A 19,705-nucleotide genomic window follows, 5' to 3' on the forward strand; every position below is an offset into this window, starting at 1 on the left:
ATTACTCCTGGCAGTGCTTGGGGGACCATATGGGATGCTGGAAATCGAACCCAGGTCGGCTGCATGCAAAGTGGTACCAGCTGTACTATCATTCCAGCCCCACCACTTTCCTCTTATCTCCCACCTACAGCATCTTTTCCATATTGGCTTACCTAAAATTCCCAAATGCACTCTTTGGTAATATCTTTGCTATCTGCCAAAAGGGTGCCACTTCGGTCAGATCGCATGTAGAAGCCATTGGGTGCCAGAACCGTGAGCAAGTTGCTCCCTTGAAGCTCTACACAGAAGTTGAGAGCAAACTTTCCCCAAGGACGGAAGGTCCCAAAGGATGTAATTGACCAGAAGGAGCCACCCTGTGCTAGGGAGAGAAGAGCTCAGGTTAGTAGGGGGAGGAGGATCCAACAGGACATGCCACTCTGCCTGTTCTGCTCCCCCCACTCAGAGGGCCTCCAAGTGTGAAATACAAGGAAAGCTAGTTTTTCTACTTCTAGTGTGGCAGGTCCAGGGGTTTGAATTGGGGCAAAGGTGGGGGAGAGACCATAGACCCTGGTGAGCAGCAGCAGTTACTCACCCTGGAAGTGGTAGATGCCTTGCCGGCAGGATAGCAACTGAATGCAATCAGGTTCATCCATATTGCACTGCATGAGGTCACGATCTGACGAGGTGCCCACATACCCATACCGACCTCGCAGTATGAGGAAGGGACGGTTGGCAAACCGAAACCCGAATTCTTCATTTGGGCCTGAGAGAAACAGGAAGGAGTGTTCTGGAAGGGTGACCTCCCGCTCACTGCTTTCCCATGCAAGAAGTGGGGCACAGCCATTGCAGAGGATGTTGTTGCTATGTTAACATTTAGAGGGCTCCTGCTGTGTGCTGCATCTTCCTCCAGTGATAGGGACATGTTTACGAAAGCAGCTAGAACAATGTGGCTCTCGGGACATTTTCATATTCTTCCTTCCATTGAGCTGTATGGATTAATTCAATCCTCGCCAGGCTGTGACGAAGGCAGGTTGGATGGTACATCCATTTCAGACTCTAAAACTGAGGCTCAAGGAGGTGATTTGACCAAGGTGGAATAGAATTCAGTGACTTAGTAAGTACAAGCACTTAAGTCTTTGGATCCCCCAACTCCATCGCCCTCTCACATTCCAGCTTCCTGACTTGGAACAACCTGGCAAGAAGGCTGAGCAGCTCACCTGGAATGGTGGCATTGGCCACCAGCATGCCACTGTTAATGATGCCCAGGAAACGCCCACTGAGAGACTGCAAGATCATCTTGCCACAATTCCAGTGCAGACGGAAGAAGGTCTCAGCCTCCATTGGGTGCCCATTAGCCTTCACAGTTCTATGATGTCTCTGCAGAGAATATTAGGAACAGGTGGGGAGTAACAACCCCAAATCTCAGCTTTTTTCCCACCATTTTTATTTCTAGACCCACTTGCCTTGTTCATTACCCCACAGGCTTCTTTAAGCTTTTAGATCCTTTTTGTAAAAGAGGTTATGGTCTCTGTTCTCTCTTGTCCCCTGTCTGTGCTCTACCCCAAAGCCCAAGAAAATCCGCAAATCCACAGGGAGAGAAGTGATTCTTGTCATTGACGCCCACATCATTTTTTTCTTAATGGGCTGAGGAAAAAAGCCTTATTGGCAACAAGCCAGCAGGTTTGAAGATGGCATGTTCAAGAAACAGCTTGTCTGCACGGTCACAAGAAGAGATTTATAGAGAAAAAGAACAGGGAAGCACGTTTTTAGAAAGGGTGGGTTGTCGTCCCAAATTATTTTGAAATGTGTTACAGACATAAAATGGAAAGTATACTGTAAAACATCTAGAAGAAAACAGAGAAGAAATCTTTTACACTTTGGGAGCAGGCAATGATTTCTTGGGGATAAAAAGCATTTGTAAAATAGGCAAATGGATTTTATCAAGATTGAAAAGTTGCTGCTCAAAGATACCATGAAATGAAAAGGCAAGCCACAGTTTAGAAGGAAAAATTTGCAACATGTTTATTTGGCAAAAAGCTTAATTTAATTTTTTTTATTTAAAAGGAAGTATGCACATTATTTATTGCAGCACTTAGTACAATGACCAGGATATAAAATCACCCTAGGTGTCCAACAGCAGATGAGTGAATGATGAAGGTTGGTAAAGCGTTTTGACTACATAACCAAGGTCAGTTGAAAAAGCTTAATTTTAAAAGAAAATAAGAACTCTAACAACTTGTTTATAAGATAAAGCAACCCAATATCAAATAGGCAAACAATTTTAACAGGTCTCATATAGAATATATATATATAAATGACTAATAAAGGCATGGGAAGATGTTCTATAATATTGATTATAGTTACGATTAAATACCCCCAGAGTGGTTACAATGAAAAAACAGGTAACATTAAAAGTTGGTGAGTTTATGAATTAGAACTCTTATCTATCACTCTCACACTGTATGAGTCTCCTGCCCCTGCACCTGGCTGTCCTCGCCTGGGGCCCCTTGGAGGGGGGCGGGTTGGGTTTCCCTCCCCGCCCTGAGCAGAACCCCAGCAGCTGAAGACCTCCAGAACCAGCCACAACCATGCTGAGACCACTCTCCACACACATGAAGATAACGACAGAGGAACAAAGGCATGCGGGTTCTGGGGCTGAGATCTCCAAGCCTGCTCGGATCGGGGCTGAGCATCCTCCACCCAAATCCTCCATCTTCCAGTAGGCAGGGGTCACACTTATTAACTGCCCCCCACCCCAAGCCTTGTAATCCTATCAACGGTCAAGACCCAGACCAGAGACTATAAAACCCAGCTCCAGGAAGTATTCACGGCCGCACGACTTCTTATTATCTCACTCTTGCTTTGGACAACTTGGCAGGCTACCTAATGTAACCTGCCCACATGGCAGAGTCTGGCAAACTCCCCGTGGCATACCCAGTATGCCAAATACCAGTAACAATGATGGGTCTTATTCTCCTAACCCTGAAAGAGCCTTGAATGTGGCACTTTTTAGAATCTCAGGGCTAGGACAAAGGAGACTGCTCGAGGCAATCGACGAACAACAGGATGATCGTGATCGTGATCTATCATTCTCACACTGTATGAGAGTCCTTCTAAATGTCACTAGAATTTGCATTCTAAAATGAAATAATCGCTTTGGAAACCTGCTGAACATTTTTTCCTCCTTTACTGGGACTCCAGACCTTAGAATCAGAATGATCTCTGAGGATTAATGGGGCAGTCAAAACTCACCCTGAGGGACTGGAGTGAGTACAGTGGGAAAGAAGGCTTGCCTTGAATGTGGCTGACCTGGGTTCAATTCCCAGAAACCCGTATGGTACCTCGAATTATGCCAGGAGTGATCCCTATGTTCAGATCCAAGAGTAAATCCTGAGCACAGCTGAGTGTGGCCCCAAAACAAAACAAATAAAAATCACCTTGAGGATTAATCTCATGGTCTCAGCTTGCTTTGGGGGCTTCCTAAGCCACTGAGCCATCTTCTGGGTCATTTTTCTCTAGGGATCTTTAGTAGTAGGGAGTTAAGTATTAAAAGTCCATTAGTGTTTTGAACTGATGGCGTATGCCCTTATGGGAAAACACTTAAAACTACTGATCCACTTTCCAGGGACCCATTCTTAAGGTGATCATATATCTATGATACAGAAATTCCCCTCCTGGCATTTTACTCAAAATAAATGGAAATAAACACCCTCCCTCCCTCAAAGTCTTTTTCATGAGCTTGGTATGATAATTATGAATTCAGCAATAAGAAGGGATGATCTATTGATTCATGCAATGTAACAGATATATCTGAAAAATGTTTGCCGTGTGAGATAGGTGTGAATATCACAGATTCCACTTATATAAAATTCTAGAGTAGGTAAATCTAATGTACAGTGACAGAATATAAGTCAGTGATAGTATATGTCGGGGGAATTGACTGCCAAGTTGCAGAAGGGAATTTTCATGTGATGCAAATAGTCTCTGACTTGTGATACAGCCCAGGTACAAACATTGGTCAAATTGCACTGAATCACATATTTATAAAGGAAACACTATATCATTCTTTTGGGGGAATTCTTTTTTGTTTCCTTTTTTGTTTTATTGGGCTATACCCGATGGTGCTAAGGGTTTACTCCTGGCTCTGTGCTGAGGGGTCACTTCTTGAGGGGGTCAGAGGATCAGATGAGGTGTTAAAGGATTGAATAGGGGTCAGTTGGGTTCAAGGCATGCACCCTATCCACTGAACTATCTCACCAGTTCCATGCATGTTATCATTCTACTTCAATAACGTGCATTTGAAACCAAAGTGAGTAGGGAGATGGCTGAAAGAAGGAAGCATGTGGCTTGCACATGTAAGACCCCTAGTGCTATCCCCTGCACTAGATGTCTTACTGAGTTCTGCCAGGGGGGGTAGACCTGATGACCCAAGAACTGGTGGAGACCCCCTGCCCCAAAGGGAAAAAGGGACCCCATTGGATGACAATAAATGCTTACTGACTGGAGGCCTTGGCCTCATCATTTTGTGCGCCCAGAGAGGAAGCACCTGGGGCTTCTTGCTCATGTAGCCCGGGTCTCACCTGGGCCACGTAGTAGCCGTTGGCTGAACGAAGCTGCAAGTTGGGGGCGTTTCTGTCGCATTCAAACTGGAACAAGGACAGTGGACTTACGTGCTCAGAGGCAGCATAAACCTCAATGTCTGCAGAGGAAGTACATGTCAGAAGTGCCCAGGGCTGACCTCAGCATCCAACTCAGCCCGTCCTTCCTGAGAGCGTCGCTGCTTTCCCACCTCAGTTTACACCCTTAAACTATAGGATCCCAGAAACCACCCAGAATGTTTCCCTCCACACTCTACCCCCACTTAATCCCCCTCCTCCCCAGCAGGGATCTTCGTTATAAGCTGATCCCAGACCAATTGCGCTTCTTTTAGCTTTCAGGACTGGAAGGTAGCCATTGGGGGGGGGGGGTGGGGGGGAGGTGTATCCAGCACTTGCCATAAATAACCGAGAGGAACTTCCGAGACTTTGAGCGGAGGGTGATCCAAGTCGGGCAGCGCTGGAGGAGAAACCACTCCTCTCTCCTGCAGGGAGCGGGGCCCAGGCTCAGGAGAAGATGGGTGCCCTGTGGGTACAACATGCCACCTTCTCCATCGCCCAGTGCCACCAGCCCTCCAGGCCGCACCTGCATGTGAAAAGCCGTCTGCGCGGAGGCGTGGGGGACCAGCCGGTCGATGTGGGACACGAAGCAGTGCGATGAGGTCTCTAGGTGGTAGTAGCCGTTTTGGAAATGCAGCAGGAAGCCACATTCCTCTTGGCAGGGAATAGGCGTGTCCACCCAGATGCGACCCACGCTGGAGTCAGCCCGGGCATAGCAGTTAGTGAAGGGGTTGTAGAGGACCACGTGGACATGCACGGCCGGCCGGGGGGTCCACATGTGGTAGGCTGAGAGCACCCGGGAGTGGCAGAACACCATCTCGCCGTCTGATTCCAGGTAGCGCCCACTGATGATGCACTGCAGCGTCCACTTGCTGTTGCGGTGAAAGCGAAGCAGGAAACATCCGTGGTGGCTGGTCTTGGGTCGACCATAGCAGACAGAGCCGTCAGCCTCGCACAGCAGGAAGAGGCCTTGCAAGCTCCTCAGTCGCACCATGGCCTGGTTCTCATGCTCATTGCTCACCAGGATCTCCCAGGTCTAGGAGGGGTCGGGAAGTCAATCCACCACATCCTAGGATTTGCAGAAGCCTGGCAACCATCGGCCCTGGCCTTGCTCAGCACCTGCTTGGAGACCAACTGCCTTCTGCTCCCCAGGTGGCCTACTGGCTGCCTGTCCCCCTCCTCTGACCCTTCAGCAAAACAGACATCCAGGGCTTGCCTAGAGCCTATGAGCAGGGCTGGCTGCCCCCAGTCCTCAGTTAATAGAAGGCCAACCTCTCGCTCTCAGCTCCTTCCTTCAATACCGGGTTTTCCCAGAAATTCTTGGGTTTCAGCCTTACTTCTGTCTAAAGTGGAGCCAGAGGCAATAGTACAGTGGGTAGGGTGTTTGCCTTGCATGCGGCCGACCTACGTTTAATCCCCGACATCCCAAATGGTCCCTGAGCACTGCCCAGAGTAATTACTGAGTGCAGATCCAGGAATATCCCCCTGAACATTGCTGGGTGTGACCCAAAATGCCAAAAAAAAAATTACGACCAACTCTTGCAGGCCTTTATGAGTAGCCCATTCTCAAACCGACTCTGGAATAGAAACTCCACTGGCATGACTTCTTCAGATGCCCCCCCTCCCCACTTCTGTGTTCTGCCCAGGACTTACCCCCACTCCTCTTTGTGATGCCACAAACCTTCTGAGCTGGGATGGGGGGGTGTAGAGTGGGGGGGTGGCAGAGGAAGATGGGCCCTTCCAGGCGGGGGCTGGGGCTGGGGCATCCCCTTGGGGAATAGGATTGAGAGATGAGAAATAGAGTCGTGGAGGCTGGGATACTAAAGTGAAACTTGGGAAGAGAAGGGGTTTGGTAAGCTTTTGGGAGAGGAGAGGGCATCCCCCCCCCCTCCCCATCACTCACACACACACACACACACACACACATACACACACACAGATGAAATTTTCCTTACCTGTCTTCGGCCCAAACCCTTGGCGGTCGCATGGACTCTGTTCTTACATGTCTCATAGGTTAGATAGCTTCCTGACCAGCTGATAAGCCCCACCTTTAGGTATTCAGGTTTGACTTGTGTGTGTGCCCACTCCTCGTCCATGGGGCCTGAACCACAGGTGATGACTAGCTGAAGCCCAGCCTTCCCCCCAGGGGTGAGCTTCTACAGGCCATAGGGCTGGGAAAAAGGCCTCAAGTACCCACCAGAAGACATTCCCAGCGGGAACTTCCCAGGCAGAGGCTGGCCCAGGGCCCTGGCGCCTCTGTGACCCGGAAGCATTGTGACTGTGAGGGTGCCTCCTCTCCTCCCACGCTGGTCAGTCAGTGGACACTGAGTCAGCAACATCAATCTGTGACTCAGAGGGTTTGGGGCCCTGGGCTCTGGTGTTAGTCTCCCCGTGTTTCTCCAGGAACCGAGGAAGGCAAAGACTGGAAACGGGAGTAGCAGCTGACGGCAATGATCCCCTGTGACTTCAGGCAAGTTCCCCATTCATGCCCCGTTCACCTGTCCCCTTGTTTCTCATTTGAATAACGAGATAATCACCTTCGTTCTCTCTGGGAAGTAGGTTATGCCCAGCGCCCAGGAGCACTGTTTTTTGGAGTACAAGATAGTAAGAAAAATGTACAAGCTCTTAAGGGCTTTGGGAGGTGCAAGCTCAGAAGTTCGTTCTGGGGAGTGTGGGGAGAGAGAACTGGCAAGTATCCCTTTCCTCCTGTTCACCAGGAAGACAGCTTCAAGAACCAGAGTAGAGAGTCTAAGAGGGGCTGGCGGAGGCCATGGTCCACCTTCCTCATGGAGCCCCCAACCTCACGTGACCAAGCTGCCTTATAGATCATTCCTATGGCCCTTTGTTGGCTGGTGGCTTCCGGCACATTCTTTCTACAAAGCTCCCAGGCAAAATCAGCTGGAAGCTGGTACAACTGGTGGAGAGGATGCATGAAGGACAAAGGGAGGAAAGCTGAGAGGGAATAGCTTCCAAAGGAAATGAGAAGAGGCCCACACTTGGAGCCCACCCTTCGTTCCAGCCCCAGGATCACCTGTTCCCCTCACAATGATTACTCCCAAAGCCCCACCTATGTTTAACAAATACGGCTAATATACATGATTTGTGCCAGAATCATCTAGATAATTTTTTATTTGGGGGCCACACCTGGCAATGTTTGGGGAGCATGCACCACTGGGGATGGAACCTGGACCTTGGGAATAAATTGCGGGGCGCCCACCCCTGAGCAATTCACTATTCAGGGGGAAGGGTTGGGCTCCACTCTGGCTGGCTCTATGCTGGCTGAGGGTGGAGTTAGCTCCTGGGGTGCTCAGGTAAGCATCTTAACACCTGTACTGTCTCTCCAGCCACTCTCCTGGGGAACTGGGAGAGGCATATATATTCCTGGTCTTAGAACGATCGCGATGAGCTGCATTTTGGGGAAATAAACCTCAGATCCTTTTTCTATTATATTTTTTGGTTTGGGAGCCACACCTGGCTGTATTTGGGCTTACTCCTGGCTCTGTACTCAGGGATCACTCCTAGCAGGGCTCAGGAATCCATAGGAGGTGCTGGGGATCAAATTCATCTCGGCTGCTTGCAAGGCAAGTGTCTTAACCTCTGTACCCTCCAGCTCAGGAACCTTGTTTTAGTTGTCTTTCTTTTCTTCTCTACAAGTTTTTGTTTTGGGGGGTGGGGAAACACCTGGCTGTGCTCAGGTCTTACTCCTGGCTCTCAAGGATCATCCCTAGAGGGCTTAGGGGACCGTATGTGGTTTGGGGGCCAAACCTGGCTCGGCCACATGCAGGTCAAGTGTCTCCTCATTCAACCCTCTGTCCAGCGCACTCCCCACCCCACCCAGCCCCATTTCAATGTACAAAACGGAATCACTAAAACCCCTGTGAAATAGCCAGAAGATACATAGAAGAATGAGGTGCTCTGCAGACCAGGAAGACGGATCCTGTTACTCTCAAGCCCTTGGAATTGGAGAAGAAATGCAATTTCCTCCATGGAGCCCCTCAAGCACTTCCAGCCTCAGAGGATGGAAGGAGAACTGAGCTAGACCAGGCACGTGAGGGGAGCGAGCAGACAACCTGGTCATCCCTGCAGCTCTGAGCTCATCCAACTGAGACTGAGACTGAGACTCCTCTCTTTGCAGCCCCGTTCTTCCACTCTGAGCTTCCAGAACACATGGTGTATACAAACCACAGCAAATTTATTACTCAATATCCAGTGCCACGTCATAGCACCACCCAGAGCCCTCCCCGGCCCTCCCTGCCTGGCCCCAGAGGTACACCTGAAATGGGAAAAGAAAAACAAACAACAAAAAACCAAAAACAAGCCAACCCGGATCCCTGCTCTTCCTCTGGAAGAAGGGGCCTTGGCCCGGGGAGCCCCCTTTCTGTGGGTCCCGCTGGGCAGGAGAGGGGACCCCTTTGTGTCCAGAGAGCAAGGCTCCAGGCTCCAACGACAGAGAACATGCAGGCAGGGGCAGGCGCAGAGGCCGCATCTGTGGGGACGAGTCCGGGACTGAGCATCCGGGAGCTTAGCGCTTCGACAGCTCATGGGACAGCCAGTCCAGTCCGTCGTACAGGCCTGTGCCCTGGGTGGCACAGGTGGCCTGCACGTACCACTGTGGGGAGCAGGAGAGAGAGATATCAGTCACCAGGAATTAGAGGAGTGCAGGGGGCTTGATTTCTGGCTCCCCACCTGTTACTCCCTTGCGGGGGGCAGGGGGGGCGGGGGAGAGGAGGCTCACCGTGCGGCTGCGCAAGTGCTGAAGCCCCAGTTTGTCCGTCAGCTCGCTCACGGGCATGGCATTGGGCATGTCCTGTTTGTTGGCAAACACCAGCAGCACCGCATCCCGAAGCTCGTCCTCCTGAAGCTGAGAGAGGAAGGGGTGCAATCTGGGGGTCTTGGGGGCTCCCAGGACTCCCTTTGGATCTTAGAGCTATTTGGGGAAGGGGGGACGGAGTCATTACACTGGCCAGGGTGAGCCCCTGTGGCACAACATCTGCGCAGGTCACAAGGCACAGAGCCGTGAGTCCCCTGAAGGCACCCAAGTCTCACGTCCAGAAGGGGAGCTTTTCTCGTCAAGAGCGTCTGTCCCAGTCAAACTACGTCACTTCCGACAAGAAAACCTGGGAAGGCAAGATGGTCTCTCCACCACAAGGGATCCTTCCCTCCCTGCCAACGGCAGGGCCTCTCAGAAGCACGAGGATGCACAGAACTCAAGGGCAAGTCCCTCCTCCACTTTCTACTTGGTCCAAGGTCAGAAAAGGGCACGGACAATGTCTTGTCTGTCGGGAGGGAGCAACCAAGGGCCCTCATCCTGGTGGGGCTCTGGGCCAGCTCTGACCTTCACCCTGGCACCACCTCCTCGCGCCTACACCCAGGGACTCACCATCTTCTGGAGCTCATCAGCAGATTCCTGGACCCGCTCCCGGTCGTTACTGTCCACCACGAAGATGAGGCCCTGGCAGCAGGGGCACAATGATGTCTAGGACCTTCCCTGCCCTGCCCTGCCCAGCCCCTCTACTTCCCTGCCCTGCCCGGTCCCTCTGCTACCCTACTCTGCCTCTCTGTACCCTACCTACCCCGAACCTGCGTCTATGCTACCCTACCCTACTCTGCCTATCTGCTTCTCTGACCCTTTATTATCCCTACACTGCCCTAGCGTACTCCGTTATTACTTTACTTTGCCTTGCCCTTATCCTACTATACCCTGCTCCTACCCTACCCAACCTACCCTGCCCCTACCCTCCTTGACCTTGCTCCTATCTGCTCTACCCTGCCCCTACCCTTATCCTACCCTTATACCTATGCTACCCCTCACCTATGCTACCCCTCCTCCCTCTTCCCCTACCCTGTCCCTACCCTACCCTGCACCTACCCTATTCTGCTCCTGCCTGCCCTCTTGAATTGTGTCTAAACTCTTCTCAGCAAGCAGCTGGTGTCCTGGGGAACCTTTAGCAGCTGTGCAGCTCAAAGACGGCCAGAGATAGGCGAGGGTCAAGGTATTGGGAGTAGGGGGGTGGGGGGACAGGTTGGCTAGAGAGCTTCACCCCTCTTCCTAACCCCAAGGCCCCTCACCTGGGTGTTCTGGAAGTAATGCCGCCACAGGGGGCGGATCTTGTCCTGGCCGCCCACATCCCACACGGTGAAGCAGATGTTCCTGTACTCCACCGTCTCCACATTGAAGCCTGCAGAGAACTCGGAGAACTCAAAGGGGAAAAGTCCTCCCCGGGGAGAACTCAGACCACCACCCAGCTGCTGGAAGGTTTGAGGGGGGTCCTCATGGGGCGGGGTCGGTCTCCTGTACCCCGCCTCCTGTGGGCACTGAGAGATAGGGTGACCCACTTCTCAAGTAGCTGTATCAGGTGTCAGGGTCGGGCGGGGCATTACGGGGAGGGGAGAGGGGAGGGAGAGAGGGCCACCAAAACTGCAGTCCTGCTTCCCCACACCTGCCACCCCCCCCACCCAACCCCCCCCCCCCGCCCCGGATCCGGCTGGCACCGTCCAGACTCACCTATGGTGGGAATGGTGGTGACTATCTCCCCTAACTTCAGTTTGTACAGGATTGTGGTCTTGCCAGCTGCATCCAAGCCAACTGGAAGGAGGCAAGAGGGGCAGAGGGATGGAGACGCGAGCGAGGGAGCCCCCTAGAGACCGGGGACCGGGAGAGGCCGGGGGCGGGGAACCCGGGCGTCTCCAGGTGCGCGCACCGGCTCGGGGGCCTGGAGTGCTCCTGCTCGGGGCGGTGGGCACCGGCTCCTGCCCCCCCCAGCCCCCCCACGGTGCGGGCGAGGCCCGGGGCTCAGAGGCCGAGCGGGAGGGCCGCGTTCCTGGGAAAAGTCGTCTCCAAGGGCGGAATCCTCCCGCCCTCCCGGCCAGGCTGGAGCGGCCGGAGCGTGTCACCTCACCCAGGCCCGCAGCTCCCGTTCTCAGGCCCGGCCCGGGGGCGGCGCTGCAGCCCGGCACCTGCCCGAGAGCCCGTGGCCCGGGTGCAGGTGGAGCGGTGGGAAGAGAATTCGGAGGTGGGTGACTCGCTGTGTGCAGCGGGTTCGGGGGGAGCCGGGCTGGAGGGGCGCGGGGGCGGGAGGGCTGCGCCGGCCGCCGGCGCTCCAGTCCCGGCCGCGCGCGCTCGATCTGCCTCACCCATGAGGATCCGCATCTGCTTCTTCCCGAAGATCCGCGAAAAGAGCGCCGACACGGTGAGGCCCATGGCGGGGCCCGGGGACAGGGGCACGAGGGCACGGACGCCGGGTGCGGGCAGGGACCGGCCGCCGTGGGGGGATGGGGTGCAGCAGCAGCTACAGCAGCAGCAGCAGGAGGAGGAGGCGCAGCCGCCGCCGCCGCCGCCTCCGCGCGTCCCGGCCCGCCCGACGTCACCGAGGCCCCGCCCCCTCCGGGCCCCGCCCACCGTATCACGCCCCCCCGGAGGCTCCGCCCCAGCTCCTCCCTGGCTCCGCCCCTAGGACCGCCCCCGGCTCCTGCTGCTCGGGAGAAACTCCCGGCTTAACCCTGGTCCTCCTCTCTGCATTTCCAGCGGCTTCCAACAGGCAGAAGGGTCTAGTTCTCCCCGCTTCTCGCGCACCTGTCAGATCTGTGGCTGCTGAAGAAAGATTTCAGTAGGCACCGACCTTCGGTAGCGGACTGCCAGACTTTGGGTTGTAGTCTGCACACTCCCGGCTCACCTTCAGCGCGTGGGAACTAGCAGCATCCACTTGTATGCACTGTTCGGAAGAGAAGCAGGTGTCTTACTCCTTTCTCATAGCCGTGTCCTTCCCCACTCCCTTCGATCTCTGGAAGGGTGCGCCAGGGGTAGGGGGGGGGGGAGGGAGGAAATGCCTGAGAACCTGAAGGCCTAGTAGATTCCCTAAAACAGAGCTACTTTTGTTTTTTTTTGAGGGGGGGTGGAATTGGAGGGAATCATGCCTACTGATGCTCACGAGTTACTCTTGGCTCTGCACTCAGGAATTACTCTTGTCAGTGCTCAAGGCACCATCTGGGATGCCAGGGATAGATCTCGGCTCCGCCACAAGCAAGGCAAACGCCCTATCCTCTATACTATCTCTGCAGCCCCTAAAACAGAGTTTCTTGGTGTCTGATTAACAGAACCCCAAGCTCTTCAAAGCCTGGTGAAAGCGCCCGCTTCGGCATATTGGAGAAGTCTGTCTTCATGTCCCCGGATCTGGAACCATGCCTTTCAGATGATCCTGGTAGCCTTTCCGAAGCATCTGCCTGACTTTGCCACAGACCTGGGAAATTTCTTGGCTTGTAAATGTACAGCTCAGAAAGATTTTGTGAGACTTTGGCTTCTCCAGACTCAAAGAACTTTTCAAGCATATTTTTCCCCATTCATCATCTTCTCTAAAGGGAAAGAGCGAGATAAGAATTTATGGGCCAGGGATAGTACAGTGGCTCAGGTGCTTGACTTGCACAGCTCACCCAGGTTTAATCTTTGTAGTCCTTTATGGTAGACTAACCAGGTCCGACTCTGCTTAGCTTCCGACATCAGACAAGATCAGGCATGTTCAGGGTGGTATGGGCCGGAGTGATAGCACAGTGGTAGGGTGTTTGCCTTGTGTGCGGGCCAGCGTGGCCGAGCCGGGTTTGATTCCTCCCTCCCTCTCGGAGAGCCCGACAAGCTACAAGAATATCTCGCCCACACGGCAAAGCCTGGCAAGTTACCTGTGACGTATTTGATTTGCCAAACACAGTAACAAGTGTCACGATTACTGGGCCTGCTTGAGCAAATCAATGAACAACAGGAGGACAGTGCTACAGTGCTACAGTCCTTTATGGTGACCCAAGTCATCCAGGAATGATCTCTGAGCGCAGAGCAAGGAGTAACCCCTGAGCATCGCCAGGTGTGGCCCTAAAGCCAAAAAGGAAAAAATAAATAAATTTCTTCTATTGTAGAGACTGGGTCAATGCCAGGCATCTTATAAATGCTGAACAAATGCTTGCCTATTGCACTTGAGCTGAGGAGTTGCTGGGTGGAGAGGGTATTTTGTCAATTCTGGTTTCTCAGTAGGTTCCTAGAACCCACTGATTATGGACTGGATATGATGAGGTGAACTGGAAAATTAAAGAAACTTCATTCACTCAACAAATATTTATTGAGTGTCCATTTGTGTAATTATGTCAATCTAGATTCAAATCACAGATCTACTATTCTTTTTTTGGGGGGGGGAAGTGATGCTTCAAAAATTTGTACAACTGTCAGTTTCTCATCTGAAAATGGAGTTTAGAGGATTAAGGGATCAGAGATAGCACAAAGGGCTGGATGTATGCTCTGTATGCTGGAAAGTTCGGTTTTCTCTCATGCACTCTGTAGTCCCCTGAGCACAAAGGTTGATTCCAAAATGAAACAATAAAAAGATGAGTATGTGCCCTGTCTATCTTATGAGTTTATGAAGATAAAAATGACATTGCATCACATCTAAGTGTTTTGTTTATGCAGTAACACATTTGAATATTTTGTATAATGCAGTTGAAGGCTATTTGAGCCAAGAAACCAGGTCTGAACAGACCTCTAGGGCTTTCTCTTATCTGATTCTTAATGTCTATAAGGAGACTTTGAGCAGTAGAAGTGAGTTGATGCAGGATTGTACTTTTCTGTTTCATTTGCATACCGAAGAAGACTTTTAAAAGCTTAATGAGTACGTTTAAAATAGTCTAATGCAATAACAAAAATAATGGGGACCTGTAGGATACATTGGGTTTGTCCTTTCAGCCTTGCTGCAGGGAACTTAGTTTACCTTAAAGCAATGTCCTTTCTGTATGGACACAGGAAGACAGTTAATATTATGCTTTGTAACTTGGGAGTTGATTGACTCCAGTAATATTTACTCCTGGGCATCTGCTCTCTCGACTCAGTTGTCCTTACATCCTAGCACCTCAAAAGCAGGGTCCCGACGAGGGACTGAATGAACCTAGGGCAAGCTGTGAGCTACCTTGGCAGCGAAATGGGCCAGGCCAAAACGCCACAATACTCTACTATAAGTAGAGAGCATGGTCATAGACAAGTGCTATCATGGTCCAAAAGTAATGACGAGATTAGGACCCTGCTAGGGTTAGAAAGACTAACCTGATCTGAGGACTTGCAGTCTGGAATATATAGTGAGATATCCTCAGGAATAACCAAACCTTAAGTTTATATCTCTTACTGTGCTCATACAGAATGGCATTGCTAGAAATATTAGAAGTAGATTTACTACAACTATTCAAGTGGATTACTAGATGAGGAAAGAAGAAAGTGACACACCCTGGATGGGATCCCACACTTGAGCAGATCTCCTGGTAATCTGGAGTAATCTCTTTAGATGAGATTTTGTCCTTGAGTTAATCTCCTGGAGGAGTGCTTTTACCTCTCTTTGTTGATTTGTTAAAAGTTCAACCCACCTTTGTATTTCCATCTTACATGATTTCTATATAAACTAGGCTGTTAAAGTGGGCTGGGAAGCTGGAAGGAGGATGAGGGAGAATGAATTGGGAGAGAGAGAGAGAGAGAGAGAGAGAGAGAGAGAGAGAGAGAGAGAGAGAGAGAGAGAGAGGAGAGAGAGAGAAGGGGAATCAGAGGAGAATGGAGAGGATAATGGAATAAACTGCAATTGATACTGACCAGCCTGGCCTTTGTTCCTTCCTTCGCCTACCCACTGCCATTGGCCTCCCCGGGGCGGGGGAAACAGAGACCACCAAACGGAAGCGGCAGGAGAGATAGAGCACCACTGCCCTTTAGAAAATACACAGGGACCAAATCAGGTCATTTCCATGACTTGATTCTTTATTATTAGTCTCTTCCTTTCCGTACCTGTGGTCATTGCCCTATTTCACTACCCATCTTGTCACCTTGACTAAAATAGGGATATTCTCCCTTAGTCTCTTTGCCCTGTCATGCAAATGTCGATTTGGGGGGGGGGAGGACTGGGGGGTTATATAACTGGTGATGCTCAAGGCTTACTCCTGGCTTTGTGCTTAGTCGTCACTCCTGGAGGGCTTGGGGGACCATATGGGTGCTGGGGATTGAATCCAGGTTGGCTGCATGCAAAGCAAGCACCCTACCCGCTGTGCTGTACTATCTCTCTGGTTCCTCTACCCTGTCATAAAAATTTAATGCCATTCTTTTTGGGGGGGTTGGGGGTGGTGGATGAGGGTATCAGGGTCACACCCAATGGTTCTCAGTGGCTATTCCTGGCTCTGTGCTCAGAAATGACCCCTGACAATACTTGGATTCAAATGTGGTGCCCAGGGTTTGAACCAGGGTCATGTCCATTACAGGTTACCTCCTGTACTATCTCTTCAGCCCCAATAATAACATTTTTGAGATTAAGATCCTTTGCAGTGCATCCTTATCATCCAAGATAAAATCTAAATGCCTTAATTTTGGTTTCCATCTTTTGGGCCAACCCCATCTATTAGCTCCTTCACATACCCGACATCAAGTGTATTTCAAATGCCAGGAAGCGCAGGTCCAAGAAGGCTGAGAATCCGCTGGTTTACTGCTTGTTGTGGTTTTTAACTATGGGTTTATGAACTGGTTCTCAGAGTGCTAGTTTTCAGGGTGGATGTCAGGTGGAAAGGCTTGAAAACCATTGCCCTAAGCTATTGCCTTGCGATCTTAAAAAAAAAAAATTGAGACAACATTAGTTCAAACAATTGTTTTATGTTTTAGAGGTACAATTTCTCACCTTTTCAAAGTGTATGTTACTTCGCCATAACCAAAACCAAAACCAGCACCCCCTCCACCACCATTCACTGTACCCCGTCCTGGCTTCCATTTTCCTTCCTACTTTGGTTAGTTGCCACAGCTTTGTAGTCTGAACACAGGAATTTCTTTTCATTGGATTAGTTTTATTAATAATGAGTCTCCTACTTTCGTAATGATTTTATTCTTTGTATCCCACATTTGAATAAGACCATCTAGTATTTATTCTCCTTCTGACTTATTTCACTTAACATGACACCTCTGGTTTCATTTATATTGTGGCAAAAGAAAAAATTTCATAATTTTCTTCCAGCTGGGTAATATGTCATTATGTATATGTATCACATTTTTCTTATTATTTCACATTTTTTTTCTTTATCCATTCATCTGCAGTTGAGTATTTTGGATGTTGTTTCCATGTCTTGGCTAAAGTAAATGGTGCTGCAATGAATATAGGTTTGCACGTATCTTTTTAAGTTAGGGTTTTTGAGGGTTTTTTGTTTGTTGTTGTTTTTCTTTGGATAACTGTCCAGAAGTGAAATTGCTAAATCACACAGGCCAATTTTTAACATTTGAGAGTTTTCCATACTATTTTCCACAAAGTCTGCACCAATTTATGTACGTACCAATGGGAATAAGGGCTCTTATTTTGCAATATCCTCAGCAACTCTTGATGTTTCTGATCTTTTCATTGTAAGCCATTCTCAAAGGTGTGAGGTGGTATTTCACTGTCCTTATGAGTTACATTTCCCTGCTAATCTGTGATAATGAGCATTTCTCCGGTTCCTACTGTCCATGGAATGCCTTTTTTGATGAAGTTTTTCTTTGATGAAGTTATTCAGTTTTTCTTCTCATTTTTGGATGTCATTGTTTGTTTTCATGTTGGATTTTATGAGTTCCTTATATATTTATATATCTTAGATATTATTCCCTTGCAAGATGCATGTTGTACAGATATTTTCTCTTATTAAGTAAGATTTTTTTCATTTTAGTGATAATTCATTTTTGCTCTGCAGAAGCTTTTAATTTGACATGATTCCAGTGATTTATTTTTGCTTTTGTTCCCCTGTAATTAGATTGAATCCCTGAATACATTTCAGAAACCATTATCATAGAGTGTTTTGCCTATTTTTTTTTTCATTTTATTTTATGGCTTTCAGTGTAACATCCAAGTTTTTATTTTAATTAAAGAATTTTTTTGCAGTGCTAGGAATCCAACATAGGGCATGTGGTCTACCAGTGTACTATATCCCTGATCCATACCACTCAAGTCTATCATCCATTTTAAATTTTTGTGCATAGTAAACAATTCTCTTTGATTCTTTTGCATGTCACCATCTGATTTTCTCAACACTATTTATTAAAGACTTTCCTTCGTTTTATGCCCTTAGCTCCTTTATCATAAATAATCTGTCCTCATGTGTGGCAATTTAATTCTGGGTTTGAGATGTTTCTATTGGGGGGGGGGGAGGCAGGGACATCTTGTGGTTCTCAGGGATCACTTCTGGCTCTGCACTCAGTTATTACTCCTGTTGGTGCTTGGTGGACCATATGAGACGCCAGTGATTAAACTCAGGCTGGCTGAGTGTGAAGCAAATCCCTACTCACTGTATTATCACTCGAGACCCTGAGAAGATTCTTTTGTTGGCGGGGGATTGGGAAGCCTCCCAAGCAGTGCTCAGGAGTCCCAGGGGCCCTTCCCAGCATTCTTGGTCAGGCCTGAAGTTGCATGCAATGATGGTTGGGGATTACCTGGGCCTTCCTGAAAGTACTGGGAGCCTCCAGGGATGTACCAGTGGTATTCGGGGCCCATGTGGGCCTGGGATCTACTACCATCACCTTATCCCCTATCCCCAGTTGAGATGACTCTTTTTTTCTTTTCAATTATTATTTTCAAAAAAATTTTATTTTAAGGTGAAAGTGATAGTACAGTGGGCAGGGCACTGCCTTGCATGTGGCTGACCTGGGTTTGATCCTTGGCACCACATATGGACCCCCAGTACTGCTAGAAGTGATTGCCTGGAGTAAGCCTTGAGCACTACTGGATGTGACCCCAAAAACAACATTTTATTTTAAGTACTGTGATTTCCAATACCGTTAACGGTAGGGTTTCCATGCACTAAATGTTCCAGCACCACACCCTCCCCAAGATTGACAACTTCCCTCCATCACTATTCGGGTATCCCCCTCCCCAACTCCGTCAATAATCAAGATGATTCTTAGTATTCCCCAGATGAGCAGGCTCTCTAATACTCCCAGAGTCGTCACAATTTTTTTTCTCTTTCCCTAGAATGCTGGTTTCTGGCATCCCTAGATGAATACTCATCACCCATTCTTCAAACACTGATGTATTTTCACTGGAAACCGTCTCAGGTTTTCCTCTGCCTAATTTCCATACTACTTTGTATATACTTATCCGCACTGGCATAGTAGCAAGACTAATGTTTGCAAGTCTGGTTTCTCACTCGCTGGCGGCAACTTGAAGGCAGGATCTTGACACTATCATAGTAACAACTGGAACAGTAGTTGGTAAGTGGAGAATTGAACTTGTTTAGACAGGATTCCTAAAGGTACCTGGGCATGTTACTTAGGCTCTCAGTTCCTCATGTTCCCATGTCTGTAGAACAGTCCTAAAAATTAACCACTGGGCAGAACTGTTGTAAAGACTGTAGGAAAAACGCTTGTGAAGCTCCTGGAGCATTAGCAGGCACCTAGGATGGACGTCATAGATTGTCCTTTACATCTGTCTGCTGGATCATCTCAGCAGAATTCAGGAAGAGTCCTTGTCACTATTTTATAAAGATTGGTTATCAAACATTAGAAAGGTTGGAAGTCCTGGGGGGGAGGGGAGAGGGTCTAAAACTGTTTTAAACACCAAATAGTGGAGCCACCTAGCTCACCCGTGTGTTTGGGACGGATCCAGGGCGACACCGCCCCCTGTCGCTCGAAACTATTGCCTGAGAGCTGGCTCAGGCTCCCCCACCAAAGTTCCATCCCTCCCGTGCCCACGCCTTCTCTCGCTCCTCCCGGATTCCCCGGAGAGGAGTGGCCCCGCCCACCCCACGCCCGCGGGGGCGGAGTCGCTGGCGGCGTGTGACGTCACTTCCCTCGGACCCCGGAAGCGTCCTTCTTGCTCGGCCGTTGGTTGTAGTTTGCCGTCGGGATGGGGCCGCGACGGGGCTGTTGCCGCACGGGTGAACGAGAATCGGGGGGCGGCTTGTGAGGCCGGGCGGGCGGACCCCCAGCTGCTGCTTGCGCCGCCCGGGCGGCGGCGTCTCACTCTCGGGGGTGGGACCCGCGTCCGCTCCCTCCCGGCGCCCGGGACCCGGTTGGCTCAGCTGTCCAGCCCGCCCCACATCCGGTCATCGGCACCACGGGCCTT

The 19,705-nt window shown here is 50.1% G+C and overlaps 2 protein-coding genes across 2 annotated transcripts; both read right to left on the minus strand.

Moving 5' to 3' along the window:
- Positions 1–152: 152 nt before the first annotated feature.
- FSCN3 (fascin actin-bundling protein 3) lies at positions 153–6,730 on the minus strand. The gene is made up of 6 exons (XM_056118389.1): positions 6,590–6,730; positions 4,974–5,670; positions 4,560–4,678; positions 1,197–1,356; positions 572–742; positions 153–358 (listed from the first exon to the last, which is right to left on the minus strand). Exons 1-6 carry the CDS (start codon positions 6,728–6,730, stop codon positions 153–155), a joined length of 1,494 nt encoding a protein of 497 aa, XP_055974364.1.
- A 2,079-nt stretch (positions 6,731–8,809) lies between these two features.
- ARF5 (ADP ribosylation factor 5) lies at positions 8,810–11,993 on the minus strand. Its single transcript, XM_056118390.1, has 6 exons — positions 11,769–11,993; positions 11,140–11,220; positions 10,704–10,813; positions 10,015–10,086; positions 9,370–9,495; positions 8,810–9,243 (listed from the first exon to the last, which is right to left on the minus strand). Exons 1-6 carry the CDS (start codon positions 11,833–11,835, stop codon positions 9,157–9,159), a joined length of 543 nt encoding a protein of 180 aa, XP_055974365.1. The 5' UTR covers positions 11,836–11,993; the 3' UTR covers positions 8,810–9,156.
- Between the last annotated feature and the right edge of the window lie 7,712 nt (positions 11,994–19,705).

The sequence above is a fragment of the Sorex fumeus genome, unplaced genomic scaffold (genome assembly GCF_029834395.1).
Source record: "Sorex fumeus unplaced genomic scaffold, SorFum_2.1 ptg000037l, whole genome shotgun sequence".
NCBI lineage: Eukaryota > Metazoa > Chordata > Mammalia > Eulipotyphla > Soricidae > Sorex > Sorex fumeus.

What these genes read in the sequence shown, in the direction of transcription:
- ARF5 (XM_056118390.1), bottom strand. Translation starts at nt 11,835, where the DNA reads ATGGGCCTCACCGTGTCGGCGCTCTTTTCGCGGATCTTCGGGAAGAAG. An exon ending in GCAGATGCGGATCCTCATGG is followed by an intron (nt 11,221 to 11,768) that starts GTGAGGCAGATC and finishes GCCTCCTTCCAG; the next exon opens with TTGGCTTGGATGCAGCTGGC. An exon ending in CACCACCATTCCCACCATAG is followed by an intron (nt 10,814 to 11,139) that starts GTGAGTCTGGAC and finishes AGTTCTCTGCAG; the next exon opens with GCTTCAATGTGGAGACGGTG.
- FSCN3 (XM_056118389.1), bottom strand. Translation starts at nt 6,730, where the DNA reads ATGGACGAGGAGTGGGCACACACACAAGTCAAACCTGAATACCTAAAG. An exon ending in ACGGCTACTACGTGGCCCAG is followed by an intron (nt 1,357 to 4,559) that starts GTGAGACCCGGG and finishes TATTCTCTGCAG; the next exon opens with AGACATCATAGAACTGTGAA. An exon ending in GGCCAATGCCACCATTCCAG is followed by an intron (nt 743 to 1,196) that starts GTGAGCTGCTCA and finishes TGTTTCTCTCAG; the next exon opens with GCCCAAATGAAGAATTCGGG.